The sequence below is a fragment of the Daphnia carinata genome, chromosome 7 (assembly GCF_022539665.2).
Source record: "Daphnia carinata strain CSIRO-1 chromosome 7, CSIRO_AGI_Dcar_HiC_V3, whole genome shotgun sequence".
In the NCBI taxonomy this organism is placed as follows: Eukaryota; Metazoa; Arthropoda; class Branchiopoda; order Diplostraca; family Daphniidae; genus Daphnia; species Daphnia carinata.
Genome location: NC_081337.1, coordinates 9,856,562 through 9,872,606, shown reverse-complemented (window position 1 = coordinate 9,872,606; position 16,045 = coordinate 9,856,562). Strand labels below are relative to the sequence as shown.

The following is a 16,045-nucleotide window of genomic DNA, read 5'->3' as shown; positions in this document are numbered from 1 at the left end:
TCATAAAACATCCCGTATTCTAAACATCTTCTGCACTTGGAACTCACAAACAAAGATTAGCATTAGCGTATGCACGAATTACATCGTGAAATTTCTTCGGACTCTTTAAAGATTCCTTAGTATCTCGTAGGGTCAAGTACCAAAGCAGAATCAAGTGTAGTTCTAGCTAACAAGCTGAGTTTGTCCTCCAAAGGTAGGTCGGGGAAAAACTGGAAACCAGTAACCTGTTCCACATCTTTGAGACTGGCCACGTTGTAGGCGATAAAATTTCTATCCGATGTGCATGGACTTTGGTATTTCCATCTCCCAATTGGCAGTAGGAATGCCTGTAAATCTCTGTACTCAGCAGGACATGTGGTATGGTTCCATTCGCCAACGGTGCCGTCCATCTTGCAAGCGGTGACAACGTAGAAAATGGAAGCAGGGCGATGACGTGTTGGGCCGCTGATGACGTTCAATGGGCCACGGCTAATTGATGCTTCAGCCAACATGTTTGTCATTGTCTCAATAATGTGGGAAATGCCTGATGGCACTTCCAAAAGGTTAGTATCAAGCCAGGCGTCCACATTTTGTGTAGCGAATTCTACGAATCAATGTAAAGTTGTTGATTGTTTTATGGTGTTTAATGTACTGCACAGATACTTTGTCTTTTGCATGTACCTTTCGGAAACAAGTGAGTATAGGCAACTTCATTCCTGCGGACGATGTTACTCAGACGTTGGCAACTTCCCGTGTGGTTTTGGTCGAGGCGTGGGTCTTCAATCCAGTAGCCATCGTTGATATTGTTTGTTGTATTGCCTGGAATGGTGTAAACTGTCCATAAGGGGATGCCGACTTCCACGTCAAATCCTACAAATGATTTCGTCTTTATGCTGCCGTTTGATGTTGGCTACATGCGTATTTAACCTGTCAAATAATCTTCGTTCACCAGCAGAACGTGATTAGGATCACTGGACACATTCGACTTAGAAGGTTCTATGGGGAAAACGACTGGAATCCCAAGAGGAGCGTGAAGGATGAAAAGTTCATTTTCTCGCTCCTCGGTCATTTTCATTTCTATTTCCTGTGTTAAAAGGTAATAATGGTAGTGTAGTTGGATAACACTATTAATGCTTCATATTAAAATAATTCCATTTGTCTTACCATTGCAAGACTTGTTTTCCTCGTTTCTTGGTGATTCACGTAAGCACAAGCGGACGGTTTGTATGTTTCTTCCCTGTTGTCGGCAAGTTTACGAAGAATTGACGGCATATCGGGGAATTCCTGATCTGCGTCCACAGGTAATGTTGGCGGATCGATCAAGAGGTGATGAAGGGCTCCCCAAGTACCGTTGTTTTCAGACGGAGTGACGTTAACCAGGTGACAAATGAGATTGTAAAGTTGAATGTTTTCAAAAGGACGGACAACTTCTTGATTCTTGAAAGAGGGACCGTGAGCAAGAAAAATTGCCTGCATGTCGAGAAAGACATTGTCCCAACCGTGAGCCCCGCCTCCCGACCATGCCTCTTGCTTGATAACCCCTCGCCAGCCGAGATCCATGTCAACCATAAGGTTCGGAATTCGCCGCGAACGAACCGAATGCATTCGATAAGGAAGTTCCCATTTGTTGAAAACGCGCATGTGAGAATCTTTGCATGATAAGGCCTCGCCAATTCGATCTTCCTCTTCTATGAAGAAATTCCAGAGGTACCTTGTAGTTTGTTAATTTTCTCTATGCCTTTGCGTTTGCCTTATTTACCTTGCGTCTCATTTAAAGGACGGATCGACGTGACTGGACCCAAAAACGTCAAAGTAGATTGCTGTATATCAGGGACGTACGTTTCCAAATCTACTAGCTGTTTGCCCGGAGGTGAGTCAGCCATTCCGTGATCAGAAACTATTATTATGTTCACACAGTTGGCAATGTTGCGTGCAACTAGCCCGTCGATTAGTCTTCGTATTTGGCGGTCAACTACTGTTACTTTTTCGGTAACCTAATGAGGGGGGAAAATCGTACTGTTATGTGCAATTTAGAGCAAGGACGAAAAAAAATTGCGTTTTTGAAATTTACATTTGCTGTATTCGGGCCTGCCTTGTGGCCAGTTGAGTCAGGTTCCTCAAAGTAGAGTGTAGTCAGTGCTGGTCGTTTACCAGCAGGCAGATCCATCCATTCCAAAACTTGATCAACGCGCTGTCGGAAACTAGTGGTTTTGTTGTATCTGAAAAAGTAATTCGGTGAACGTTGTTCTTCTTCGGAAAACTTAACGTCCGAGCCCGGCCAAAAATAAGTGGCGGATACTTTTCCCTGAAAGTTGGTATCATATCGATTAATTGATTGTTATTCCACCTAACTTAACCTTTTTTTGTGGGGTAGCTAACCTGTCTTCTCACAGTCGTCCAAATTGGCTCTCCATTTTGCCACCATTTTGGATCAGTTCCTTCCGTATTAATGCTGAATGTAGCCTTCAAATCCGGATCGTAGAACTGGTTACCAATGATTCCGTGCGATTCTGGGTATAAACCGGTTACGATGGCGTAGTGGTTTGGGAAGGTAATTGTTGGGTACGAAGGCATCATGTAAGGAGACGATACTCCCCGTTCAGCCAAACACCTGATTGTCGCAGCTGCAAATTCACCGCGATGCTCTGTGTTTTCCAGTGCAAACCTTGATAAATACTCAGCCCGAAACCCGTCTAGAGAAATCAAAATGACGGGTGGTTGTCCATCCGCCCAGAAAAAAGGACATTCTTCATGACTTGATTCTTGCAAAAATAAACAACTTTCTTGAGCAACGTGCTGCTCTGTCGTCTTGCCGTTCTCCATCGCTGGTGAAAGTATGGAAGCACCCATGCAGCACATCGCCTAAGGTTTTGTTTTGGCAGGTTATTAGGGTGGCACCAATAAAAGCTAAAACTAACATTCGCTTTATAATTTGCAAGCCCCTTTTTCTTTTTTATGTCCATCTACGTAGGAACATTGATTCTGTTAAAACGATCCGGTTAAATATGAATTATTAATCACCATCTCCTACGCATCTCCGACGCATCTATCATGGCTTCCTAATTTGATAAGCTGCCGTGCAAATTAAAATTTGTGGTGCACTGAGAGATCCTCCACTTGGGTGTATTAGTTTTTGCTTATGTTACATGAAATAATTCCACATAGTCGCCTCCCGTCTGATCCCGCCGGTTTAACTAACTGCTTTGAACTAGTCTCATGTAGTATGCGTTGCGCCAGGGCGTTGTAACTGTTTTAGAGAGAGAAAGCTCAAAATACATCGCCCAAAGATTGTTTGGATTTTACGTTGCGTGGGAAAACAGTTGAATACTTTTCACTCTGAGCTAGGGTTTCCCAGTAGCAAAAAAAATGTTGACACATAATACGACTTTCTCACCTTTTTAAATTCGTTATAAAAAAATACTAGATTCATAAAAATACTTTTTGCGATTTAGGTAAAACTTGGACGTCGACTAACCTACCTGAAGAATCAGTAATACAGTTGGGTAAAGCATTTGTAAATAAGCACTAGACTTCCTGCCGTTTGTTTTTTTAGCCTTTGGAACTGTTGTACCACCACTCTCCTCAGCTGTAGCGACACTGACGAATGCAATGAAAGTGGTTCTACGCTCCCTTTTTTTCTCTCAAGAACCCCTCTAAAGAAAAGAAAAACCGTCTCCAGATAGGAAATCGTGGCTTTATTGTACAACCTCAAAATAAATCCAGCTAAAGGGGTCGGTCTTTTTTAGATGCAGCCAATTAAGTAGATATGGAATAGAACTGGAAGTAGCAGATTTTAGTAAAATAAATATCAACTGAGTGTTAAGGCTAGTGTTTAATGTACATGAGGAGGCTCTTTTGAAATTTCTTCATGCATAATGAAGTTAAGCGGACATGAAAAGTAGCTCACCGATTAAAGTATCGGCGTTGATTGCTAGATATTTTCTATTCAATCTCCACAAATGCACATAGGTATTTTTGTACAGGTAAATTTTGTATCTAATTGTTTTCAAATAGATTATTATTTGTTATACATACATTATTTTATTTGTTAAAATATTAATTAATTCGAGAAAGGACAAAACGACTTTCTCTACCTTTTTAGCATCTTTTTTTCAACAATTGGTGGAAAAGTCGGGCTTACTTATTTTGTCGGGCTTATTTTAGAGCCCAATAGGTTGCGGAAAAAAGTAACCACTTGGAATTATACAATAAATTAAACCTTTATACTCGAAATTCAATCGGTTATAAAGTTATTTAAAAAACTATTATCTCAGTGAATATGACTTTTTCCATTTCTAAGGTCCTATCTCAAAAACTACTAGCCTCACATCAAAAAGTGGGAAGGCCTTTGGTGTTTTTCAATTTTTGAGAATTTAGGACATGTCTCAGAATTGAATGAAATTAAGTCTTTTTGATCGAAATTCATAGAGGAGTTCAAATATTAAGTCAGATTTGGCGAAAGCCAATCGGTTATAAAGTTATTTAAAAAACTATGGCCTCAGTGAATATGACTTTTTCCTTTTCTAAGGTCCTATCTCAAAAACTACTAGCCTCACATCAAAACGACTCCGATTTTCATGATCCTCGTTCAATTTTGAGTAGGAATCAAGTGTTTTTAGCCAATATCCGTATTTGACCAAAAATCGCAAAAGTGGGAAGGCTATAGCCTTTGGTGTTTTTCAATTTTTGAGAATTTGGGACATGTCTCAGAATTGAATGAAATTAAGTCTTTTTGATCGAAATTCATAGAGGAGTTCAAATATTAAGTCAGATTTGGCGAAAGCCAATCGGTTATAAAGTTATTTAAAAAACTATGGCCTCAGTGAATATGACTTTTTCCTTTTCTAAGGTCCTATCTCAAAAACTACTAGCCTCACATCAAAACGACTCCGATTTTCATGATCCTCGTTCAATTTTGAGTAGGAATCAAGTGTTTTTAGCCAATATCCGGATTTGACCAAAAATCGCAAAAGTGGGAAGGCTATAGCCTTTGGTGTTTTTCAATTTTTGAGAATTTGGGACATGTCTCAGAATTGAATGAAATTATGTCTTTTTGATCGAAATTCATAGAGGAGTTCAAATATTAAGTCAGATTTGGCGAAAGCCAATCGGTTATAAAGTTATTTAAAAAATTATTATCTCAGTGAATATGACTTTTTCCATTTCTAAGGTCCTATCTCAAAAACTACTAGCCTCACATCAAAACGACTCCGATTTTCATGATCCTCGTTCAATTTTGAGTAGGAATCAAGTGTTTTTAGCCAATATCCGGATTTGACCAAAAATCGCAAAAGTGGGAAGGCTATAGCCTTTGGTGTTTTTCAATTTTTGAGAATTTAGGACATGTCTCAGAATTGAATGAAATTAAGTCTTTTTGATCGAAATTCATAGAGGAGTTCAAATATTAAGTCAGATTTTGCGAAAGCCAATCGGTTATAAAGTTATTTAAAAAACTATGGCCTCAGTGAATATGACTTTTTCCTTTTCTAAGGTCCTATCTCAAAAACTACTAGCCTCACATCAAAACGACTCCGATTTTCATGATCCTCGTTCAATTTTGAGTAGGAATCAAGTGTTTTTAGCCAATATCCGGATTTGACCAAAAATCGCAAAAGTGGGAAGGCTTATAGCCTTTGGTGTTTTTCAATTTTTGAGAATTTAGGACATGTCTCAGAATTGAATGAAATTAAGTCTTTTTGATCGAAATTCATAGAGGAGTTCAAATATTAAGTCAGATTTGGCGAAAGCCAATCGGTTATAAAGTTATTTAAAAAATTATTATCTCAGTGAATATGACTTTTTCCATTTCTAAGGTCCTATCTCAAAAACTACTAGCCTCACATCAAAACGACTCCGATTTTCATGATCCTCGTTCAATTTTGAGTAGGAATCAAGTGTTTTTAGCCAATATCCGGATTTGACCAAAAATCGCAAAAGTGGGAAGGCTATAGCCTTTGGTGTTTTTCAATTTTTGAGAATTTAGGACATGTCTCAGAATTGAATGAAATTAAGTCTTTTTGATCGAAATTCATAGAGGAGTTCAAATATTAAGTCAGATTTGGCGAAAGCCAATCGGTTATAAAGTTATTTAAAAAAGTATTATCTCAGTGAATATGACTTTTTCCATTTCTAAGGTCCTATCTCAAAAACTACTAGCCTCACATCAAAACGACTCCGATTTTCATGATCCTCGTTCAATTTTGAGTAGGAATCAAGTGTTTTTAGCCAATATCCGGATTTGACCAAAAATCGCAAAAGTGGGAAGGCTATAGCCTTTGGTGTTTTTCAATTTTTGAGAATTTGGGACATGTCTCAGAATTGAATGAAATTATGTCTTTTTGATCGAAATTCATAGAGGAGTTCAAATATTAAGTCAGATTTGGCGAAAGCCAATCGGTTATAAAGTTATTTAAAAAACTATGGCCTCAGTGAATATGACTTTTTCCATTTCTAAGGTCCTATCTCAAAAACTACTAGCCTCACATCAAAACGACTCCGATTTTCATGATCCTCGTTCAATTTTGAGTAGGAATCAAGTGTTTTTAGCCAATATCCGGATTTGACCAAAAATCGCAAAAGTGGGAAGGCTATAGCCTTTGGTGTTTTTCAATTTTTGAGAATTTAGGACATGTCTCAGAATTGAATGAAATTAAGTCTTTTTGATCGAAATTCATAGAGGAGTTCAAATATTAAGTCAGATTTGGCGAAAGCCAATCGGTTATAAAGTTATTTAAAAAACTATGGCCTCAGTGAATATGACTTTTTCCTTTTCTAAGGTCCTATCTCAAAAACTACTAGCCTCACATCAAAACGACTCCGATTTTCATGATCCTCGTTCAATTTTGAGTAGGAATCAAGTGTTTTTAGCCAATATCCGGATTTGACCAAAAATCGCAAAAGTGGGAAGGCTATAGCCTTTGGTGTTTTTCAATTTTTGAGAATTTGGGACATGTCTCAGAATTGAATGAAAGTCTTTTTATCGTCATAGAGGAGTTCAAATTTTGATCGAAAAATTCATAAAGTTATTTAAAAAAAATTATCTCAGTGAATATGACTTTTTCCATTTCTAAGGTCCTATCTCAAAAACTACTAGCCTCACAGGAGTTCAAATATTGTTTTTCAATTTTTGAGAATTTGACATGTCTCAGAATTGAATGAAATTAAGTCTTTTTGATCGAAATTCATAGAGGAGTTCAAATATTAAGTCAGATTTGGCGAAAGCCAATCGGTTATAAAGTTATTTAAAAAACTATGGCCTCAGTGAATATGACTTTTTCCTTTTCTAAGGTCCTATCTCAAAAACTACTAGCCTCACAAAAATTTTGAGTTAGTGGGAAGGCTATAGCCTTTGGTGTTTTTCTCAGTGAATATGATATGAAATTAGTCAGTGGCTTTTGATCGAAATTCATAGAGGAGTTCAAATATTAAGTCAGATTTGGCGAAAGCCAATCGGTTATAAAGTTATTTCTAAGTGAATATGACTTTTTCCATTTCCTATCTCAAAAACTACTAGCCTCACATCAAAACGACTCCGATTTTCATGATCCTCGTTCAATTTTGAGTAGGAATCAAGTGTTTTTAGCCAATATCCGGATTTGACCAAAAATCGCAAAAGTGGGAAGGCTATAGCCTTTGGTGTTTTTCAATTTTTGAGAATTTGGGACATGTCTCAGAATTGAATGAAATTATGTCTTTTTGATCGAAATTCATAGAGGAGTTCAAATATTAAGTCAGATTTGGCGAAAGCCAATCGGTTATAAAGTTATTTAAAAAACTATGGCCTCAGTGAATATGACTTTTTCCTTTTCTAAGGTCCTATCTCAAAAACTACTAGCCTCACATCAAAACGACTCCGATTTTCATGATCCTCGTTCAATTTTGAGTAGGAATCAAGTGTTTTTAGCCAATATCCGGATTTGACCAAAAATCGCAAAAGTGGGAAGGCTATAGCCTTTGGTGTTTTTCAATTTTTGAGAATTTAGGACATGTCTCAGAATTGAATGAAATTAAGTCTTTTTGATCGAAATTCATAGAGGAGTTCAAATATTAAGTCAGATTTGGCGAAAGCCAATCGGTTATAAAGTTATTTAAAAAATTATTATCTCAGTGAATATGACTTTTTCCATTTCTAAGGTCCTATCTCAAAAACTACTAGCCTCACATCAAAACGACTCCGATTTTCATGATCCTCGTTCAATGATCCTCGTTCAATTTTGAGTAGGAATCAAGTGTTTTTAGCCAATATCCGTATTTGACCAAAAATCGCAAAAGTGGGAAGGCTATAGCCTTTGGTGTTTTTCAATTTTTGAGAATTTGGGACATGTCTCAGAATTGAATGAAATTATGTCCTTTTGATCGAAATTCATAGAGGAGTTCAAATATTAAGTCAGATTTGGCGAAAGCCAATCGGTTATAAAGTTATTTAAAAAACTATGGCCTCAGTGAATATGACTTTTTCCTTTTCTAAGGTCCTATCTCAAAAACTACTAGCCTCACATCAAAACGACTCCGATTTTCATGATCCTCGTTCAATTTTGAGTAGGAATCAAGTGTTTTTAGCCAATATCCGGATTTGACCAAAAATCGCAAAAGTGGGAAGGCTATAGCCTTTGGTGTTTTTCAATTTTTGAGAATTTGGGACATGTCTCAGAATTGAATGAAATTATGTCTTTTTGATCGAAATTCATAGAGGAGTTCAAATATTAAGTCAGATTTGGCGAAAGCCAATCGGTTATAAAGTTATTTAAAAAACTATGGCCTCAGTGAATATGACTTTTTCCTTTTCTAAGGTCCTATCTCAAAAACTACTAGCCTCACATCAAAACGACTCCGATTTTCATGATCCTCGTTCAATTTGAGTAGGAATCAAGTGTTTTTAGCCAATATCCGGATTTGACCAAAAATCGCAAAAGTGGGAAGGCTATAGCCTTTGGTGTTTTTCAATTTTTGAGAATTTAGGACATGTCTCAGAATTGAATGAAATTAAGTCTTTTTGATCGAAATTCATAGAGGAGTTCAAATATTAAGTCAGATTTGGCGAAAGCCAATCGGTTATAAAGTTATTTAAAAAATTATTATCTCAGTGAATATGACTTTTTCCATTTCTAAGGTCCTATCTCAAAAACTACTAGCCTCACATCAAAACGACTCCGATTTTCATGATCCTCGTTCAATTTTGAGTAGGAATCAAGTGTTTTTAGCCAATATCCGGATTTGACCAAAAATCGCAAAAGTGGGAAGGCTATAGCCTTTGGTGTTTTTCAATTTTTGAGAATTTGGGACATGTCTCAGAATTGAATGAAATTATGTCTTTTTGATCGAAATTCATAGAGGAGTTCAAATATTAAGTCAGATTTGGCGAAAGCCAATCGGTTATAAAGTTATTTAAAAAACTATGGCCTCAGTGAATATGACTTTTTCCTTTTCTAAGGTCCTATCTCAAAAACTACTAGCCTCACATCAAAACGACTCCGATTTTCATGATCCTCGTTCAATTTTGAGTAGGAATCAAGTGTTTTTAGCCAATATCCGGATTTGACCAAAAATCGCAAAAGTGGGAAGGCTATAGCCTTTGGTGTTTTTCAATTTTTGAGAATTTAGGACATGTCTCAGAATTGAATGAAATTAAGTCTTTTTGATCGAAATTCATAGAGGAGTTCAAATATTAAGTCAGATTTGGCGAAAGCCAATCGGTTATAAAGTTATTTAAAAAATTATTATCTCAGTGAATATGACTTTTTCCATTTCTAAGGTCCTATCTCAAAAACTACTAGCCTCACATCAAAACGACTCCGATTTTCATGATCCTCGTTCAATTTTGAGTAGGAATCAAGTGTTTTTAGCCAATATCCGGATTTGACCAAAAATCGCAAAAGTGGGAAGGCTATAGCCTTTGGTGTTTTTCAATTTTTGAGAATTTAGGACATGTCTCAGAATTGAATGAAATTAAGTCTTTTTGATCGAAATTCATAGAGGAGTTCAAATATTAAGTCAGATTTGGCGAAAGCCAATCGGTTATAAAGTTATTTAAAAAACTATGGCCTCAGTGAATATGACTTTTTCCTTTTCTAAGGTCCTATCTCAAAAACTACTAGCCTCACATCAAAACGACTCCGATTTTCATGATCCTCGTTCAATTTTGAGTAGGAATCAAGTGTTTTTAGCCAATATCCGTATTTGACCAAAAATCGCAAAAGTGGGAAGGCTATAGCCTTTGGTGTTTTTCAATTTTTGAGAATTTGGGACATGTCTCAGAATTGAATGAAATTAAGTCTTTTTGATCGAAATTCATAGAGGAGTTCAAATATTAAGTCAGATTTGGCGAAAGCCAATCGGTTATAAAGTTATTTAAAAAACTATGGTCTCAGTGAATATGACTTTTTCCTTTTCTAAGGTCCTATCTCAAAAACTACTAGCCTCACATCAAAACGACTCCGATTTTCATGATCCTCGTTCAATTTTGAGTAGGAATCAAGTGTTTTTAGCCAATATCCGGATTTGACCAAAAATCGCAAAAGTGGGAAGGCTATAGCCTTTGGTGTTTTTCAATTTTTGAGAATTTAGGACATGTCTCAGAATTGAATGAAATTAAGTCTTTTTGATCGAAATTCATAGAGGAGTTCAAATATTAAGTCAGATTTGGCGAAAGCCAATCGGTTATAAAGTTATTTAAAAAACTATGGCCTCAGTGAATATGACTTTTTCCTTTTCTAAGGTCCTATCTCAAAAACTACTAGCCTCACATCAAAACGACTCCGATTTTCATGATCCTCGTTCAATTTTGAGTAGGAATCAAGTGTTTTTAGCCAATATCCGGATTTGACCAAAAATCGCAAAAGTGAGAAGGCTATAGCCTTTGGTGTTTTTCAATTTTTGAGAATTTAGGACATGTCTCAGAATTGAATGAAATTAAGTCTTTTTGATCGAAATTCATAGAGGAGTTCAAATATTAAGTCAGATTTGGCGAAAGCCAATCGGTTATAAAGTTATTTAAAAAACTATGGCCTCAGTGAATATGACTTTTTCCATTTCTAAGGTCATATCTCAAAAAGCTTAGCTCCTCTCCTCTTTTCGTGGAAGCAGCTGATTTTTGAATATATTGAATATTGTGCTGTAGCACAGCTGCGTCTTTCTCTTGTATCCGACAATGTCGTACAGACTGTAGTAACTGCTTTTTTAAATTAGAGTCACTTTTTGCTCAGCAGTTTTTCGTGGTTTGAACGCAGTGTTGTAAATCAAAACGAGGAATCTGATTTTCTGCTTTTCATTTTCTCATCGGTCCAAAGTTTACTTGTGGACTTGTGGTTTTCTGTTCAGTTTTGTTGGTAACCTCACTATGGGACCAGGAAAGTACTGCTGGGTAATAGCTGCAGAAACATGCCAAATTTGGGATGAAAACTTTGAAACCCTCCACAAGTTTGATGATGGTAACATAATTGATGCAAGAACTTCATGAAATCAATAATTGCTCAAAAATAAAAAAATGTTTAGGCAATGTGTTGGATGTTGCATGGAGCCATGATGGTAGCATTCTGGCGTTTACAAAAAAGAACAGCAAAAAAATTTTTACTGCATCTATTGGCCTTCAAATTTCTGAAAGCAGCACAAGTTTATTAGAGGTTTAAGTTACCCTTTTAATGGTGTCTTGAAGACTGAAACAATTTCATTGTTTTTCTAGGGGGATGCAACAGCTGTAGGATTTTCGAATGATCTACTACTGGCAGGCACGAACACAGGAAATATTATTTTGTGGGACTATACAAAACACAAATTGATCAGAAAATATGATGGAGTATTCTGTTATTCATAACAATAATCTTATCAACACCTAACTGTCTTTCCTTCAGGTCGATAGAAGTGCTGTGTGTCGTATTCAAAGCAATAACTCCATCATTGCTTGTGGTCATCATGGAGGTGTTGTCCAAGTCTATGGTATTAAAACAGGACAGGCAATTGGGCAGTACTCAATAAAAAATTCCGCTGTACAAATAAATACTATTCACTTTTTTTGTCAAGTTGCTTATGCTAACCAGCCATGTTAACGTTTCAGGGGCTAAGAGACCTGAAAATTAGCTCAGTAAAAAATTCACTAATGGCTGCAGCCTTTAATAGTGGTACAGTGGCCGCCTGGAATACCGTTTCGAGCAAAGGAAACAATTCGTTAGTCGTTGAATTTACAGGCGCACACCAGTCCCCGGCAAGCGCAGTTGCATTATCTCCGGTCACCGATATCCTTATGGTGTCTGGTGGTTTGGACAAAAATGTCATGTTGTATGATTGGCCAAAAAAGAAGTAAGTTATCAAATATCCTATTGGAATTAGTTGGAATAATCATTGGTGTCTTATTTTCGTTGCAGGATTCTCAAGAAAATTGAAATTGATTCTCCAGTTACAGCGATTGAATTTTTCCCAGATGGTACTTCATTGGTTGTTGGTACGAGTCGTGGGAAAGTTCTAGTTTATGATCTGCGTTCCATCAGTACTCCCGTACAAAGCATGGTTGCACATACGTCACCTATAACAAAAATAATTTGTCGCGCTTGCACCCAAATTCCGGTATCCCACAAATCTATTCGTCACCATTTTTGACAGTCAGCATTTGTTACGTTGGCATTATAGGACAAAATTGAATGGGGAATACCGACATCCAAGGATACTACCAAATTTCCACTATCTTGCAGTGGAGAGCGATTGATGCCATTATCGGCAAAGGAAGGAAGCGAAAAGCCTTCGCGTTTCCCCTTTCTTTCCCCATTGCCTTGTGAACTGGAGCCTCACTCCACGTTAAGCTTGATGCCTGAGGTTGGAATCTCCGGCTGTAGCGCGAATTTTCCAGCAGTAGGATTGGAAAGCGAAAGTAAAGATTTGGAGCACAAAAATAGTTCGCTTTTTTCGCCGCTGAAAGGAGGAGACACCAGTACGGATGTCTTCTCTAGTCCTAGTTTGGCAACCAGCCCATTATTGAAATATAAAGGGAAAATTTACAGTGAGCATCATTCACCACTACACAATCGAATGGTACCCAACGAAACTGAGTACGAAACAGAAGCACCCGTCAGTTCGACATCCGTAGACATTTCCATCCCTAAGGAGGACTTACCCAATCTTCAAGAATGTAAGCAGACCGAGGACGATATTATCCCGAATTCCAGCGGATCTACGGATTTTCAAGCAGAATTCATCCGACGCATAGTTCATGATGTGGAAGATAATTTACGTGAAGTCCTCCGTTGTCGTTTCGGAGATCTAATCATCCAGTCAGCTCAACAGTTTCTCACGCTTCAAGTAATGCATTTACTGATTTAATAAAAGTAAATTTAATACTTAAAAGAAATTCCATTTCTTCAGAATGAGCTGGAACAGCTGAGAAGGCAAATCCAAGACAAAGCCTATTTGGAAGAAGAAGTTAGGCAGTTGCGTGAGGAAGTTAACCAGCTGCGAAATCTGTATTAGTAAGTAAGCTCCATTCCACACAGCTCAATGTTGGAACTTCGCCATCAAATTTTAATTTCACAGTTTCATGATATGGCCTAGTATACCTGTGACTATATCCTAGAAAACTCCAATGTGTGCCTCAAATGTATATTAACACTACGAATACACAATATCTTTACAGTTCGTACCAAACGTTGTAGGAGGTCCTCTGGTGATGTAACATTATATGAAGTGCCCAATAGGAAAATTCAACCATTGGGTAATACAAATCTGGAAGAACCGCATACGCGACCAACCTAATTTCGATTAAATTATTAGCTAAGAGGGAGCTATTTCAGGCAGTAACAGAAAGTAGATGTATAAGGAATTACGAGACTAGTTCCAATCAACTGTTTTCTGTTTACGATGAAAACAAAAAAAGCTAAATGGTCGCCACTCACATTAAGTTAAGTTACACTAATCCAATTTCAATATAAAATTACTTACATACTGCAAAAATACCGATGCAATACTTTGGGGCTACCGAACAAAGCAACAAACTATGACTGACTAAGATGCATTATTTTCGAAACCAACTTATGGCACTCCTAAACAAAATATTGGAAAGAATGCCTGTTCAATTCACTCAATTCAACGGGCATTCATTGTGTCAAAGGTCCAAGACAAATCAATTCAACGAGATAATTAAATGGGCTAAAACCTGGAAATGTGCAACTTTGTAAAAACTAGATTTAAAACTGAGAAATCGCGGTCCTTTCACCTTAGTAGAAGAATGCTTACAATTATTTGACAACGAAATTTCACCTTCGGGCCATCGTTGAACATTCAGTTAATATTCTCTGCAACTTCATTGTCATATGGACATCAGTTCTAACCAGCGCAACATTGTCCGGTGGAAAAGGGCAGTTGCTAGACTTGGAAAAGAAAAAATCGCAACAACACTTCAAGACAAATTTGAAGAGCTGTTTGTTGTTCACGTTTCATTCAGCAACGGAGGGTATTCATTAAGCTGCTTCAATCGCGAACTGCTTGGTTTGACTCCATCGTCCCAGCTGACTGAATTTCTGACAGATCGTAGAGGTACTTGTTCTCGATCATGCAGAGCACTACGGTTACGGTTCCCTAGCCGAGGTGCGGTAGCCACGACTGCGGAGGACATGCCAGCCAGAGCAGCCATCGTCGCCATGACTGGACGAGTTGTAGGGGATTCTGGCATTGATGCTAATGAAGTAATTCTTTACGGTGAGTTCGATGCGGAGAAACGTAACTACTAATTACCTGGTGGAGACACAGGGCTAGGGCAGTCTGGTTCATTTTTATACGTCGAACACCATATCGGATAAGGTCGACCAAAAGAAGTTAAGAGGCTTTGGATGAGGGCTAGGAGCGAGGCCATTAGGCTGAGTATCTGCATAGAAAATTATCTCTCTTTTTTTCTCACAGTGTTTAAGACAATTTGCTAAGTCCTTACTCCGGCTATATAAAGAAAATGCAAACTATCTTCTGTAAGAGCTTCATCCAGCAAAGAAGGTAGGTTAACATGATGAATAAGTAATGAAGAGACTGTTAGAAGAGCCACAGCAATGCATAGAAAGAGAAGAGTATTCTGGAAAAAGGGTTCTCACATAAGCCTATTAGTGGGATGGTCAAATACTTCTATTGTACTTACAAACTTGGGCCATGGTATCGGCAAGAAGTATATGATTCCTATTGTGTCAGCAATAAGCAGCCAAACGGTGCAGAACGCTGAAAATAAAACTATGAAGACAAGGAAGGACGATAGATACATCCATTCACTGAGATATACACAGGTTAGACTTCCAATACAACATGTCTGCAAGTTTGAAAGAAGAATTACTTTGATTTGAGATGGCTTATACTACATTAGAAATTACCAGAAACGCCAATCGAAATAGCTCAAGCTTTTCCAAGCATTGCGAAGGGCGGAAATGAACTAGGATAGATTGGATAGCCTCAACTGGGGCAGTCATGTTATCCATTCTGTGGCGGTATACAGCATGAGAGTCCCACGACTGTACAGAAACAGAAATGGTTGATTCCCCAGCGTGATGCAAGTGCCGACTCCCATCAATTTCAAAATCTTGTATATCATCAGACTGAAAATTGCAAGGCTCTAAATGGCGGATTTCGTCAAGCAACTCTTCCATCTCGTCTTTCCCATAAATATCCGATACAGATTGAATAAATCGACGAGACTTTTCAAAGACTGAGTCCTCGAGACGAAGTTGGAATTTTGTCTGGACATTGTTTTACAAAAATTTAAATTTTTGACAGAAAATAGCTTGTGCCAAATAGCTCAAACTAGGCCTAACAGTATCTCTCGGCATTTTTTATCTAAACAATTTGAAGCAAAGCAATTGGTCCCAAAACTATTCATGCGAACATTGCATGAAGAATTTTGGGCGAAATCTACACACACACAAGCAGACGCTACGGTAATGTAATTGCAGTACAGCCAGTACAGGAGGTAGGGAATAGGAAGAACAAGCCTCAAGCCAAATCAAAATCATATAATCAAAATTATGGTATCCAGTCCCAGTTGGAAATGAAATAATAAAACTGCGACAGCGCACTTTTAATCTTAAATAAATTTGGCTCCATTAAAACCTTT

The 16,045-nt window shown here is 37.6% G+C and overlaps 3 protein-coding genes across 3 annotated transcripts; 1 reads left to right on the top strand and 2 right to left on the bottom strand.

The window, feature by feature from the left end:
• Nucleotide 1: 1 nt before the first annotated feature.
• On the bottom strand, nt 2–3,567 carry LOC130694149 (ectonucleotide pyrophosphatase/phosphodiesterase family member 3-like). Its single transcript, XM_057517318.2, has 8 exons — nt 3,459–3,567; nt 2,359–2,841; nt 2,051–2,284; nt 1,739–1,973; nt 1,144–1,667; nt 907–1,063; nt 661–849; nt 2–583 (listed from the first exon to the last, which is right to left on the bottom strand). The coding sequence occupies exons 1-8, from the start codon at nt 3,489–3,491 to the stop codon at nt 117–119; spliced, it is 2,322 nt and encodes a 773-aa protein (XP_057373301.1). The 5' UTR covers nt 3,492–3,567; the 3' UTR covers nt 2–116.
• A 7,704-nt stretch (nt 3,568–11,271) lies between these two features.
• On the top strand, nt 11,272–13,596 carry LOC130694908 (protein NEDD1-like). Its single transcript, XM_057518066.2, has 8 exons — nt 11,272–11,405; nt 11,470–11,597; nt 11,657–11,770; nt 11,826–11,960; nt 12,029–12,270; nt 12,336–12,534; nt 12,598–13,263; nt 13,327–13,596. Exons 1-8 carry the CDS (start codon nt 11,315–11,317, stop codon nt 13,429–13,431), a joined length of 1,680 nt encoding a protein of 559 aa, XP_057374049.1. The 5' UTR covers nt 11,272–11,314; the 3' UTR covers nt 13,432–13,596.
• LOC130696370 (uncharacterized) lies at nt 13,547–15,893 on the bottom strand. Its single transcript, XM_057519490.2, is given in 6 exon segments — nt 13,547–14,634; nt 14,692–14,821; nt 14,885–15,019; nt 15,083–15,247; nt 15,309–15,640; nt 15,643–15,893. Coding segments are annotated over 6 exon segments (1,047 nt in total). The 5' UTR covers nt 15,680–15,893; the 3' UTR covers nt 13,547–14,386.
• Between the last annotated feature and the right edge of the window lie 152 nt (nt 15,894–16,045).

What these genes read in the sequence shown, in the direction of transcription:
- LOC130694149 (XM_057517318.2), bottom strand. Translation starts at nt 3,491, where the DNA reads ATGCTTTACCCAACTGTATTACTGATTCTTCAG. An exon ending in GGAAAACAAGTCTTGCAATG is followed by an intron (nt 1,064 to 1,143) that starts GTAAGACAAATG and finishes CTTTTAACACAG; the next exon opens with GAAATAGAAATGAAAATGAC. An exon ending in TACTCACTTGTTTCCGAAAG is followed by an intron (nt 584 to 660) that starts GTACATGCAAAA and finishes ATTGATTCGTAG; the next exon opens with AATTCGCTACACAAAATGTG.
- LOC130694908 (XM_057518066.2), top strand. Translation starts at nt 11,315, where the DNA reads ATGGGACCAGGAAAGTACTGCTGGGTAATAGCTGCAGAAACATGCCAA. An exon ending in GCAGCACAAGTTTATTAGAG is followed by an intron (nt 11,598 to 11,656) that starts GTTTAAGTTACC and finishes TTGTTTTTCTAG; the next exon opens with GGGGATGCAACAGCTGTAGG. An exon ending in TATGATTGGCCAAAAAAGAA is followed by an intron (nt 12,271 to 12,335) that starts GTAAGTTATCAA and finishes TTTTCGTTGCAG; the next exon opens with GATTCTCAAGAAAATTGAAA.